The 14,856-nt window shown below is 37.6% G+C and overlaps 1 protein-coding gene across 4 annotated transcripts in view; it reads left to right on the top strand.

Moving 5' to 3' along the window:
- GRM1 (glutamate metabotropic receptor 1) overlaps window positions 1–14,856 on the top strand; it is a 180,490-nt gene that overhangs the window by 147,789 nt on the left and 17,845 nt on the right. For 2 of the 4 annotated variants that reach the window (XM_063308947.1, XM_063308974.1), the window contains exon 7: window positions 1,116–2,046. In XM_063308947.1, coding sequence (XP_063165017.1) covers window positions 1,116–2,046 — 931 coding nt within the window. Of the gene's footprint in view, window positions 1–1,115; window positions 2,047–8,003; window positions 8,015–10,697; window positions 10,724–14,856 lie in introns of all 4 variants that reach the window. The other 2 variants (XM_063308956.1, XM_063308965.1) reach the window with 2 other exon arrangements.

The raw sequence follows: 14,856 nt of genomic DNA, 5'->3' as shown, positions 1-14,856 counted from the left end.
AATAACTGCTTAAATCATCCAACTCCTATATTCCTTGGAACTTCATTTGGCTTTTTCTTCTGCTCAGCAGGCACTTATAATGTCAGAAGTATACATTTAATACTTTACATAGTCATGTCTACACTATGAAACTCATGACTGTTGACCAAATAAATTAGCACCTACACTGAGCAATTAGCATAAATGGGATGCTGTATCCCACTCATGTACCCTTAACCTAGTAGATCTTTTGTCCCTATTATCTCTAGAAAGTGGATATAGGGTTTCATTTAAGTAAACCAAAAATCAAATGATATTACCTTGACAGTTAATGAAACGGAAGCTGAAGGATTTCTGACTGTCCAAATTACAAACTATGTGCACAAATAATTACATTGGTAATGCTGTCAGGCAGAATAAGGACAGAAATGCATGATGTCTATTTAAAAGAAAAATATGTCTATACTTAATGTTGCTTTTAATAGTCAGGAATGTTGTCTAGTAATAGTAAAAATGTCCAAGCACTTTAAAAATTAGATGTCTGTGCTAGCTAATGGTCTTGTATACTGTAAATGTCTCAGAAGCTGAATAAATATGTTGGCTTTTACCCTACAGGACAATTAATTTCTGTCTATGTATTATTAAATAGAAACTGTAACTAACATTTATTTGGTTTGAATGCTGTCCTGGGGATGTCCCTTGGCCTTGAAGTTGTAAGTATAAAGTTTAGAAATAAATAGACCTTTGAGAACTAAACTCTACTGCAAATTGCCTTGAAAAATTAAGATGAGTCCATCCTTTTTATATGTAAACTAAGAGATTACAACAAAGATACATGAAAGGACTTGCACTCATGCAGTTAAGATTTCCCTTGTGTTTCCTCTTTCTTCTGTCCAAACTGGTGGAGCAGATTTGGCAAAGACACAGGGGGCCAGAGGGAGGAAGAATAATCCATTCCATTGGCAGAGTTTGTTCTACCAGTGGAACAACATAATTGGATGAAACTCTTTACTGGCCAGTAAATGCAGGATCAGTTCTTTTATGCAACTGCTCTTTAAGGATTCCAGGGGAGCCTTTTATTTTGCTATATTTGTTTGCTTATCCAATCACTGTTTTTTCTTTTTTGTATCCTGCAGGCTGCAAACCTATCCCTGTAAAGTATCTGCAGTGGAGTGACATAGAGTCTATTGTGGCTGTGGTCTTCTCTTGCCTGGGCATCCTCGTCACCATGTTTGTCACCCTTATCTTTGCACTCTACAGGGATACCCCTGTCGTCAAATCCTCTAGCCGGGAGCTCTGCTACATAATACTTGCGGGGATCTTCCTTGGTTATATCTGCCCTTTCACCCTCCTTGCTAAGCCCACAGTCACTTCATGCTACCTCCAGCGTCTCCTGGTGGGGCTTTCCGCTGCCATGTGCTATTCTGCCCTTGTCACGAAAACCAACCGCATTGCACGCATTCTGGCAGGGAGCAAGAAAAAGATTTGTACCCGCAAACCACGCTTCATGAGTGCTTGGGCCCAAGTAGTTATTGCCTCCATTTTGATCAGTGTGCAGCTGACCTTGGTGATTACTCTGATCATCATGGAGCCCCCTTTCCCCATCCTTTCCTACCCCAGTATCAAGGAAGTCTTTCTGATCTGCAACACCAGCAACTTAGGTGTGGTTGCCCCAGTGGGCTACAATGGACTCCTTATCATGAGCTGCACTTACTATGCTTTCAAAACTCGCAACGTGCCCGCCAATTTCAATGAAGCCAAGTATATTGCCTTCACTATGTACACAACTTGCATCATCTGGCTTGCCTTTGTACCTATATACTTTGGAAGCAACTACAAGATCATCACAACTTGCTTTGCCGTGAGCCTGAGTGTGACAGTGGCCTTGGGGTGCATGTTCACTCCCAAGATGTACATCATCATTGCAAAGCCCGAAAGGAATGTCCGCAGTGCCTTCACCACTTCAGACGTGGTGCGTATGCATGTCGGGGATGGCAAGACACCTTGTAGGTCCAACACTTTCCTCAGCATATTCCGGAGAAAGAAGCCAGGCACTGGAAACCCAAAGTAAGTACTCTGACAGTGCACCTCTAGCACACTCTTGTTTTCTTTTCCTTGTTCTTCAAAAACTTGCTGTGTGTTCAAAAAATCAACATTTGCATTAAAGAAGCAAAGCAAGGCAAAATCTAAAATAGGGATCTATTCTTCCTCTCTGCTGCTTTGAATCCGTGAATCCTGTCTAATATTTTGGCATGCCCTTATCATCTCCAATCTTATAAACCTTTCTGATTTCCCGTCATTTTTGCTTCCTGATCCCTAATGTTATACATATAAAATAATGGACTGCATGGTGAACTATCAACAAATCTTGGAAAGGGTATTTCTACATTTGCAAAAATGTCTCATTCTGTGCCAGTACTGCCACATAATAAACAATTTACTAACTCTTTACTGACCTATGTATTAGGCTTCTCACAGACACAACTGAAAATCTCAGCTCTCCAGGTACTCTGCCTTTATTCTTGAACTGGCTTACTCAGTAGAAAACTCACATGCATCACTCAGTGAGATTAGTTTCTTTATTGTAGACAGGAAAAAAGCTATATACACAAAGAAGATGTGCCTGCTGCAATACACCGTGGTCAAAGCCTATAGATAGGCTTATGCTCCAGCATTTAAATTCTAAGCTTTTTGTTCCTGCTTTTCTGAATCAACAGATACTTGATTGCTCTCTTGGCCTTGAGAGGCAATTGCTCTGTGTTGATGGAACAGTTCTCTCTGTGAATTACTGGTTCCCGCCTCACCAGCTTCTTTTCTTACACGGGTCTTTCAAATGAAGTGAGATTCCATTACGCTCAGTTGTTGACAAAGACTGAATTGAACAGTCTTAATCTCCTAAGAGCCATTTTGTCTCAATAAGCTTTCTTCCTAGTCCAATATATGACAGGTAACTGAACTGGAAGGGTTTTTAAAGCCACTTCAAATTCAGTATTTTTCTGACTGTGTAACAAAAATACAATGACTAGCTATGCTTACCCCAACTGCCCTGCAAATCTGGGTAAGTTGTTGGAGGGCTGTGCACTGAACACCACTTTAACCATCAGTGGTTGACAAATCAGTTAAACTGAAGTACTGTATTTCAGCAGCTTTCAGCTGACTGAATCTTTTCCCTAGAAATGATAGGCCTCATACCGTTTATGAATTATAGTACAATACTCTCTAGGAAAATCTCTTTGATCTATGTCTGAATATGGCAGAGCCTTATGATTCATTCACTCCATCATTTTTTCACTGCCTGATAAGAAATTTCAGGATTTTTTTCTATTCTCATAGTCTCCATTGAAATAAGAGACAGAGCCTTTTCTGTCATTTTCCCTTTATTTAAACAGAAGAAAGGAATGTTGTGGGATGATGATTATATGCAGAAGTAACTGCAGGGCAATTAGATGGATTTCTTACCTCACAAAACAAGTGTACACACACACTTCTATGAAATATAGAAGCGATCTCTGAGACTATCATTAACATCTTTATCATCATCCAACTAATTTACTCTTATATTCATACTTGACTAATTTCATAGGATTCTACACAGTGTTATTTCAAGACTGGAACTATTAAACAAAGGTAGTTCCTCTTAGAGTAGAAGGTAATGATAAGCTAAGCTATCTTATTAATTTTGGATAAAATTTAGTGGATGCTTGATGTTCACCAAAGCTTCAGAATTTGGAGGACTCTGTTCAGGAATTTCTGGAAATGTTGTAATTGCAGTAGATCTTCTCAGGATGGCAGGTATGCAACTACCAATTCTGAATGATTCACAAGATAGAAAATGTCCTGAAATAATACCCTAAACAAATTTTTAAAATTTATTTTTTTGTTACAATAGTGGTGCAGAAGAATCATTAGAACTATGAGTTTGGGAAGATTACATTTACAAGAATAGGTACATCTAATGCTTAATTATGTATTGCCTTTCATAGCAGGAAATTTAGTTCTATCTGTCTGTTATGAGGAATATAATTGTAAGTTTCTAACAGGTTTTTATAAAACATTTTTATTCTGTTTCAGGAACCAATATAAAATATTAAAATAATTACTCTGATAAATTTTATAATAATTCTTGTATTTTTGATCTGGGTGACCTTGGGCCAGTCACTTTCTCTCAGCCCAACCCATCGCACAGAGTTGTTGGGGGAAAATAGGAGGAAGGAGTATTAGGTATGTTCTCTGCCTTGAGTTATTTATAAAAAATAATAAAGGTGGGATAGAAAATTAATTAATCAATTAATTAATAAAAATACCCAAATGTACATTTTAATACTTTTTTAAAAAAGGAAATAATATCAATAAATATTGCTGAATTATAGGCAGGGGAAGTACAGTATAGATAACAGGAAATACTGAACATTTTCTAATCTGCAATGAAGTCCTGACCCTTTGCCTTTGGAAAAAACTACACCATAAGCTCAGCTGAGAATTTAATCTAGAAAAAAATGGAAGTAGGTAAAAGAACTAGAAGAATTGAAAACCATTCCCCTGGTTTTTGGTTCATAATATCTCCCCAAATGCACTAAAATGCAATTTATTTTAGGATTTGAATTTATATACAATTTGTGTGCTTTGAGGATAAAATATTTATAAATGTTTATTTTGTTTAAAATACATTTAAAACTAAGCACTTTTGGAAAATTTTATTTTTTAAAAAATAGATTATTGCAGAAACAGAACAGAATTTATTAATGAACTGTCATGAGTCCAACTGGGGGGTACTAACAAACCTAGTCAAGAGGGCGAACAATTCCCTTCAGAAAGAATTTTATTATAAAAACGTATCTTAAAATAAAGGTGTCATTATAATTCCTTATTCCCAGGAATTATTCTTATTTCTTCTCTGGGTTGTTCTATCTTGCTCTCTGTTCAATTCCATTGTATTTATAATTCTATAATCAATTCACTGACACTTACAGTTCTGTATTCTAGTATTGCTTGCATTTTATAGTTCTGGACTTTTATATGTCCTGAACTTTCCAGCACCTTCCTGCTTTCTATCACCCACTACTGGACTACGGGACTGCTGAGGCCAGTTACAGCACCACTGGAGTTATGGTGGCTCTTGATGACACCACACCTACTAGCTTCACTTGGCTCAGCTCCAGCATCTTCAGGTCTTTTCTGGGATTGCTGGCACCTCCCTCCCCCCCTTTTATTGCTTCCAACCACGCCATCTTCTTTTGTTCACTTCCTTCGTCTTCCATGGCTGCACTTTCTCTTCAGCAAGATTGTCTGCCAGATAAGAGAAGAGCAGCATCTTACAGGATTATGGGAAAAGGAGGAGTGTGAGTGATTTAGTTGTGCAACATGGACATGGACCAGAAATAGGCTATTTATCTGTAACATAGAGATGCTAGAGAACTGGAACTAGAAATGGAAGAAGGTAACTGGATAAGAAAGAATGAGGCAATTTTACAGACTCAGGTATTGGAAGAAACAAAACACCTTCTATTCTTGGCTAAAGGAAATACCATCCAGTCTTTATCCACAGTAGAAAATTAAATAGTTATATTAAATTGATGTTCACCTTTGTAAATGTCCAGATGATGATCTGTCTGAATTAAAGTTCATAGCACTAATAGAAGAGAATATCTGTAGCTCAGGATGGAACTGTGGAGTCCTTGGCGCTCTCTGAACTTGGTTGTTTGCTTGCCCAACTAGGCAACATCTTCAGTGCAATGAAGATATTGCTTAGTCGGGCATGAAATGTCTGCAAGCAAACAACCAAGTTCAGAGAGCACCAAAGTCTCTAAATTTCATAGTGCCTGGTTCACATATAATGTTAAGCTACAATATGGTTTGGGTTTTTGGGGGCTCCGTGTAATTTAGCATTATTTGGAAGCAGGAACTATGGGTAGTTAAACATGGTTTAAAAATCCTGGCTTAGAGTGTTGTCTGAATTCACCCAGTATGAAACACCAAACTGCCCACTGTGACATTCTGCTACAACCTAGGCACAACTACATTCTAATCAGTATCCAGCTCTAGTTTAACTTTGGAGTTCCATTTGTTCAAATATATTCTCACTTCCATCTACAAGAAAGGGAGAAAAATCTAGGAGTAGGCCTTGGCTTGTATTAAATATATATTCCTAGTACATTGGCTTTATGCAATTTTGACACTTCTCTTTGTAAATATGAAATTGTGGGTATGGTTCAGATCTTCCTGTTATTCTGGACTTTCAGACTCTAACTGAAAATTTCACCATACCAGGTAGGAGGCTGGATGCTGACCCTTTTATCTCCCCTAATCACCCACCTGTCCTGACTTCTTTCTCTGTAATCTCTTCTGCCCCTCCCCTTCCCCCCTTCCAATTCACTAGTCCAGGTTTTTCTTCTTTATCCCAATTAGTAGCAAAAATATTACCTGGTAAATCTAACAAATTCCTTTGTTCTGTCCATGTTAGTCTCCCACCCTTCCCCACCCTTCCAGAAGAGCAAGGCCATGACAAAGCCACTACAGCCTCCAAGATTTATTTATTTATTTTTATTTATATTCCAAATTTTGTCACTGCCCATCTCACTCAAAGATCCCCACCAAAGAGGCAACCTTTATCACAGACAAGGAAGGCATGTCCCTCCTGTATCCTATCCTTTCCTTTGCATTGGCCCGCAAAGCTATTTGCACAAGATGGCAGTGGAGTTTCCCATCTTCCTTACTGATTTTCTCTGAATTTAATAATGCCAATATAGAACAGGGGAATGCATTAATGCAGACATAACATTTTCCAGGAGAAATAAACACAACCTCATTTTCGCAACAGCCTCTAGAGCATATTCCCCAGCTTAATGTAGTCTAGATGTGTAAGATTCAAATAACATTTTTAATAATAGCAAAAGGAATTACATGAGGAAAAATATTTATCTTTTATGCAATATGTACATAATGTGTAATGAACTCTGTGTATTAAGTATGCATTATAAGACCACATTTTTCTATATTTTACAATAGTCCAGTGTCTCAAAACTGGCATTAAACACATTCTGAGAGATTCTTTTTCTTATGACATTTTTAATATTTTAGCTTTTCCCTTTGATTTTTCTCTGCTCAAGCTGTATGAAATTATAAACTAATATTATCACACTGTACTTCATTAATACTTCAAACTGTAAGTGCCAACTAACTTATTACTATATCTACGTGGATGTATTGCCCATAAAAAAATAAAAGCCCTGTCATGACATATAGTATAGTTGCAAGCCTGAACCTTAACCCAAGCTTGTTTGCAGACGAAAAAGATGCTGCTGCTGCAAATCTGTTGTTCAGTGGAGACACACACCTTATTACTCTGCATAAATATCAACATGCTGATGGGTGTCCAGGAAGATAACACTGGCTTTAAAGTACTGTCTCAGCAAGCCAAGTAGCTGTAAATGCATTTGAGGGTTAATCACAGAGTTGGGAGAACTCAACCATCATCTGTAACAAAAAGACAAGATTGACCTAAACCAGCTCTGAATGATGTTTAGCTTAGTTCTAGAGAGAAAAAAATCCCTTCTCTATCCCTCTCATTGTCAGCTGATACCCAATACCTTAACATTAACTTCTTATCATGTCCAGCTGTTGATTCTTTTGAAAAAAAAAAAAGATGCTCAGCCCATCACTGATTCCTCAGGAATAACAAAAAGAAATAGGAATTATTCTGAAGGGGTCTTCTCCTGAAAAACCCGCTCCATCAGAATTTATTTTCCTTATGCTCAACAGTCATTCCACTGGGCATTGGCAGAGGGAGATTAAGACTCTAATAACGCTAAACATTAACTTTCAAATATTTTTGTTTGACTTCCCCTTTCTACCTTATTTTTTTTTAATCCAATGGAATGTTGGAAAGAAATAATGTAAAAGGGCTCAGGACATTGTCTGTCCATCCATTTATCAGCAGGATAACTATCCAAGAACAAACAGAATGGGACCAAATTTAATGTGGGAGAAGAAGCCAGTAAAATTGGTCAGGTTGGAAATTCGGCCAGATCCAGTGGTGGTGGGGGCTATGGAGAAAATATCCCCAATACAACCCTAGGGTGAGGCAGTTGGACAGTAGTTCAGAACACTGCCGACTCCACCATTCGAAGCCCCCCTTCCTTCCATTCATGAGACTCAAAGTTCTTATATGTTTTTAAGTTTTATATGGACTACCAACTCACAAAAATGCAACTCCAAATTACATACGATCATTAAAACAGATCATCCCTGCGAAAAGTCAAACAGCTAAACAAATAAGCAAATGAATGTTTGCACAGATACCAGTATGCTTCCCCAAGATCACATCACCACCACAACCAGTATGAAAGAATATGAATAGATAATAGGTGTATGTATGCTTCATGTCTGAAAAGAAAATCCTGCTGCATTAAGAGTGACTTGCCCCCAACCTGTTGAAATTTGAAAAAGATCAGATTCCTTTAACGAATAGCAAAAACATGCTTGGCTTGTACTAGGTCTGAAAACACTTCTTCCAAATCATTTTGGAGTCATAGATAAGTCACTTCTGTCCTACACTCTTTGGTAAGAAAGGATAAACAATTATTTAAAAGTAGAAAAATGAACATTGTCATATTACAAGGACATTCTGGATAATAAATCTGTATGCAAACCCTCTGGATATATAAGCGTTCCTTGCTTTAACTTGTCCATTTATTTACTTCTCTCAAAAAGCCATGACATTAAAAAAAGAAAAGTTAAGGAGTTGTAAATGTTTATAATTATTTATGTTTATAACAGTCAAACATAAAATCTGATTGAAATTGGAGCAGTCCGAAACATTAAACTTATTTTACAGACTCTGGCAAGATCCATTAATTATTTCAAACAGCTACTCGTTTTTCCTATTTTCATTTATACGTGTTTTGATGCCAAATGTAAAGGCTATCTGGAGAGTAACTTAACCCATTTAGTTGAAAGTAAATTCCACTGAAATTAATTGGATTTACTTCCTAATGACTGTGTCTGATTATATTATGAACATTGAGGAGTTAATAGAGACAGAAAAATATATTCTTTAAGAAAGGGAAATGAAGCCAAGCAGCCTGGACATAGGATGTGAGGGAGAGAAAGAAGGAAAGTCATTCATGCCTTTTATTTATGGAATGAGTTTTCCTTGGCAATGAACTTTGCTTTTTAAAATATTTTTAAAATAATGCTTTTTAATGGTTTCTTTTTTGCTTATTTCAACATGTGACTCTGCCTAATAACTTCACTGAAAACTCTCCAGTTTCTGCATGAAATTTTAAAAAAATCATTACATAAGAAGTTTCTAAATTTGTATTTAGAAAGATTGGAAAATCTACAAACTTTGAAAACCACATAATATATGTCGAAAAGCAAAGTCATTGCTTACTCATTTTAATGCCCACCTCAGCAATTAAGCATAAGGTTCATGCTTCCCCTTTTATGTCTCCATTTATTATAAACTGTTTACCACTAACTGCATCATTCAATTTTCCATTCTGTACTCAAACAAAAGCAAAAATCCTGTGGACTAAATTACAAGTGATCAAATAATTAAACACCTTAGGCAAATGCTTCTAAAAGGATTTTATCAATAAAGCAAGAACAATTCACAAATGCCCTCAGAGTTCCTGGGGATATTTCTGTATAGTCTTGAAGTTTTCAGATGAAGCAAAGGCCACCATGTATTCGTTCATACTGTGTGGGGGGCACACAATCCCAGTAAGACTATCTTAAGTCTTACCAACATTGCAAAGATCTCTTTCTGTTGGCAGAGAAATATCTTAAAGATAGGCATGCAATCTACATACCATTGAAATGATTACTATTGTATTTGCATCAATGTTTTCTGTTCTGTTAACATCATTTCCCCTTTTTTCATCCTAAATTTAGGTGAGCTGTGTTAAATTTTAATGGAGAAGAATGCTAAATTTTGAATGCTTGACTCTCAATGTTCTCTCTTGCATATTCTACTTAATAAAATTTTATTTATTTATTTTTCAAATTTCTATCACTGCCCATCTCCCCCCAAAAGGGGGACTCTGGGCAGTTTACAATAAAATCAGCAATTAAATCCATAAAAATATAAATTACAATTTAAACAACTGATAAATAAGAATAAAATAGATACAGAATCCAAGGAGTGAAGATCTCATTCACTGGGGAGGGATCTATGGTGCCAGCCACCCCCAGGAAGAACGATTGCCCCTCCCACCCCAGGCAAGGCAGCAGAACCAGGACTTCAAAGGCCAGGAGCAAAGGGGCCTGCCTCACCTCCGGGGGCAGAATGTTCCAGAGGGTGGGTGCCACTGCAGAGAAGGCCTGCCTCCTGGACCCCTCCAAGTAGAATTCCCTTACCGGCGGGGTCCGTAGCATGCCCTCTCTGCATGACCAGATGGGACGGGTCGATGTTATGGGGATGAGATGGTCCCTCAGGTAACCTGGCCCCATGCCATGTAGGGCTTTAAAGGTCATAACCAACAACTTGAATTGGACCTGGAAGCAAACTGGAACCCAGTGCAGCTCGCGCAGCAGTGGTGTCACATGTGCCAATCTTGGGGCCCCAATAACTGCCCACACGGCTGCATTCTGGACCAGCTAAGGCTTCCGGATACTCTTCAAGGGTACTCCCATGTAGAGCACATTGCAGTAGTCTATATGGGAGATGACCAGGGCAATACAATAATTACAATGTATTTCCCAAACTTTTGCCTTAGCTCAGAAACCTACACAAGACACACTGGCAGATACCTTGAACTCACTCATCACTCTGTGCCTATCAGTCTGACAGAGCCTCCTCCCCACTTACCCCACTTCCAACAATCTCTGCCAGGAATATGTTCTCAGAAAAGTCACTGGATAGTACAACAGCCATGCATGGCATCCATTTATGAAAATTGCTAAGAATCTGAGACATGAGTGAACCTAAGTAGGTAAATAGCTAGCAGAAGATGCTTTCTCTCCCTCTCTTTGCTCTTTGTATTTCTCCATGATACCATTAGATAGAACTGGGTTCCCTAATGTGTCATGTTCCTTAGTGCCTGGTAGGTCTGCTATCCCAGTTTATTTTTTTATTTTTTAAACATTGTTCCAACCTCCAGATCTGGGCTTCAAAAATCCAGTTGAACACTTGATGGCAGCATTAGTTTCTGTAACCTCTTTGCTGACGATCATCTGGATTTTTGCAGCCCAGATTTGATAGTCCTATTTTAAAGAAAATAAAAGCACCATCATCATGGTCAAATGGGAGGCCATCAGGGAAGACCACAGATATAAGCTAGACCTAGAAATTAAAAAAAAATTCTGGAAGAGGGAAATGGCAAACTTCTAATGTGGTGCCTAGAAAGGACCTGAATCTGTCCATGAAGTCACCGGGTGTCTTCCTTGACTTGAAGGTGACTTCACCTTGCTAAAGAAGAATCAATAAGGCTTCTGCAAATGTTTCTTTGAGAATATCAACAAACCCAGAAATAGATGGATAGACCTTGTATGTGAGAGATTTCAAAAAGCTTCTGAAAAGGCCTTCTGAAAAGGTTGTCAAAAATCAGAGGCAATGCTCTCTTCTGGGCTAGTAAAGGAGAGGAAAAAGGGAACAGGAATAAATGGACAGCTCTTACAGCTGGAGATGTAAAATGTGATGTTATCTAATGACCTACTTGTGATCAACTTATCTAGAATTGCAGATGAGCAGTTATCTAGTCAGGTTGGCAAGGGCACAAAATGGTTTGTTTTTCAGTAGAAAGAGGAGTGGGATCCCTTCAAAACTGGTGAAGAGACAATAAAATGGCAAATGCAATTCTGTCTAAATGTAATGTAATGCATATTGGGGCAAGAAACACCAATACACTAGTGTGTTCTGAATGAGCTGGCAGTGACTGACCAGAAAAAGATACTGTTGCTGTCATAGATCATTCAGTGAAAATGTTAACCCAGGACATGGTGGCTGTTAAAAGACAAAAACATTTCATTTTGTGAATCGGTCAGAAAGAGATCAGAACTAAAACTTCCATTAACAATGATGTGATCACATTTGATGTATATATTTCCCATTGCATTTGAAAAATAAAATTTTGTACGCCTCCCAGAGTCACTTTTCTGTGAGATGGGTGGCTATACAAATTTGATAAAAATAAATAATTAAAATCGTGGGGATAAAATAATGCAGGAAAAGACAACCAAAATCACAAGGGGAGTAGAGCATTTCTCCTAACTTTTTCTATTCTTAAAATAGAAGAAAAGAAGAAAATGGGAGATATGATAGAATTTGACACAATTCTGCACAGGGCAAAGAAGGGAGCTGCAGGAGAGCTTTTCTCTTCCTACATGAGAACCATGGGTCTTTCAGTGAAACTTAACAATAAGATTAGATGAAGCTCTGAATGGGTGATTCGATTCAAAGAAGATCCTATTGAATTGTCCATTTCAATCAAGTGTTTGAGTCATACCGTCATAACAGTTTGAAGCGTCACATTGAGTCAGGTGCATCTGAATCACGTTAAAGAGATTTGAAGGCAATTCAGACGTTTAGTGAACTTTCTGGCTTTACAGAGTCTAATATTCTTACAGCTATATGTGAAAAAAGCTAGTGTACTGTACGTGTGGCAAATGGTGGGATAAGCTGCCTGATACTAACACCAATCACTGAATTTTATCATCTCTGCAAACCCTGTAACATGGAGACATGCTGTTTTTCTGCTTGGGTTGGGCAGGTTTTCTTGAAGGGATGGGGAGCAAGAGAGAGACTCAGATTGATTCATTGCAAGAGTGAATCTGTGATAGAATACTTGGCTGTTAAACTTTTGCCTATAATACAACTGTATATCACAATGTATTCTATTTAACATAGTGATTACACATGCTTTTCTTAAACTTTTCTTTTAACAAAGAGATTGCACAAGCAGTATATAACGCATTATTCCCTGAAGAAGCTAAATTTTCCAGTGAGCCGTGAAAACAAATACATTTTGCGATGGTTTGGTACAACTACGCCATATGCTTTTTGCTTAACAATTTGGAGGTTGCAGTGTTTTTCTCCTCCTTGCTATTTCTTGCCTTAAAAAGGTGCCAGGGGGATATTTAAAACATGCACCACAGTGAAACACTTGAAACTACTCAGCTGAAACTTTGCAGACCCAATGTCCTTAATATGCTTGGTAATCTGTCCTTAATAAAGCTTTCCATGTATCTACAGGAACTGTCATTAAGCTAACTGACCTATAATTTCCTGAATCCCCAGATCCTTTTTAAAAGTTAGTGTTCCATTTGCTTGTTTTCAGTCACAGAGGCCAATCTTAGACAGAAATAAAGTGGGTTTCTTTGTTAGAAGACCAATTTTGAATCTGAATTCTCCCTAACGAGTTACATATTTTTATCACTCAATTTATTTCTGAAAAAAAATATGACTGCACATTCTTTTCTTCTTTCTCTCCCTCTTATTTGCATTTTACTTTCCATTTGCTTGGTCTGTGAGCAAGTTGGTATTCTCTTTTTATTCTCCACACTTGAGCAAGGTGTTCACTTTCTAAAGGAATTTTTTGCTTCTCATGACTCCCTTGACTCTCTTTGTTAACAACGCACACTTCCTCTGAATGTGATTACATCTTTCTTGACTGGTTTGGCACCATCTAAAGGCTTTTTGTTATTATTTTACTATTACATTGAAATGTAACATAATTTACTCTTATCATTAAAATTATCCTTAAGTGGTACACAATATAAAATACAATGAATTGAATATATAAAAACCAATAGAATATAAGTGCAATAGATATTACTAATATTAATACAGCCTCAAATATCAAGAAGAACAGAGAAGTTACTTGGTGCATAGCAACTGAAGAATATTCCAGGGGATAGAAGCAGTAGCAGAAAACATCGATTTCTGGGTGACTGCCACATCACAGTGTGCAGAATGTCACATCATCAATAAAATCTCCCTTGGCAACTATAGTAATCCAACAGGCTCTAGACAGGAAGAGATCTTTCCGTTCCTGAACTTTTAAAAAGGTTTTTATATCCTAACTACAAAATATGGAAGACGATCTGGTAGAAAATAGACACCTAATGCAGTTTTCTGTATGTGGTACATTGTTCCAGTCCATCCCTTTTCCACTACATTCTGCATCAGTTTTTGTACCAGCTTCAAAGACAGATCCAGATGGAGAGCCACACAGCAGTCCACACGTGTGACGTTAATAATCCATTCATTACTGTAGCAAAAATATTTCTGTCCAGGTTAGGACATAGCTGATACACCAGCCAAAGGTGATAGTACAGTGTATTTTCCTGCCATAGAAGGTACCTAAATGGTAGTGGATCTAGAAGTACTCCAATATATCTCTTCTGGGGTCTGTAAACTCCCCAGGTCTTTTACCTATAAACAATTCATCCACTGAATTTGTATCTCATCAGGATTCAGTCTCTGACAGTTTGTTGTGATCCAATCCATCAATATGTGCAAAAACTGGTCAAGAGCAGGTATGATCCCTCTGCTTTAAATGTATTAGAGAAAAGTCAGCTATCATTTACATCTCAGTGACATCATGCCTCAAATTTCTAATGGCATTCTAATGCCATTGCATGCATGTTAAATAGCATTTGGGGCAGAATTCCATCCAATGACACCCCAAGAAAAACTGCAAAGATATTAACATACAGTTATCCAGAGCTACTGTCTGGAACTGGCTACACAAATTACAACAGAATCATTGTAAAATACTTTCTCCAATCCCCAATTTGTTGAGACTGACCAGCAGAATCTTAACAGCAAGCATAAGGAGGTTATATTTCCTTTATGTCTTCCTCCCTCTTTCCCATAGAAATAATCTATAACATCCTTTCTAACCTTTTGATCCTGGAGGAACCTTTAAATATTTT

Source organism: Candoia aspera, chromosome 1, assembly GCF_035149785.1.
Source record: "Candoia aspera isolate rCanAsp1 chromosome 1, rCanAsp1.hap2, whole genome shotgun sequence".
Lineage (NCBI taxonomy): Eukaryota > Metazoa > Chordata > Lepidosauria > Squamata > Boidae > Candoia > Candoia aspera.
The sequence above is the reverse complement of the archived record's forward strand: the minus strand, read 5'-3'. Positions and strand labels throughout refer to the sequence as shown.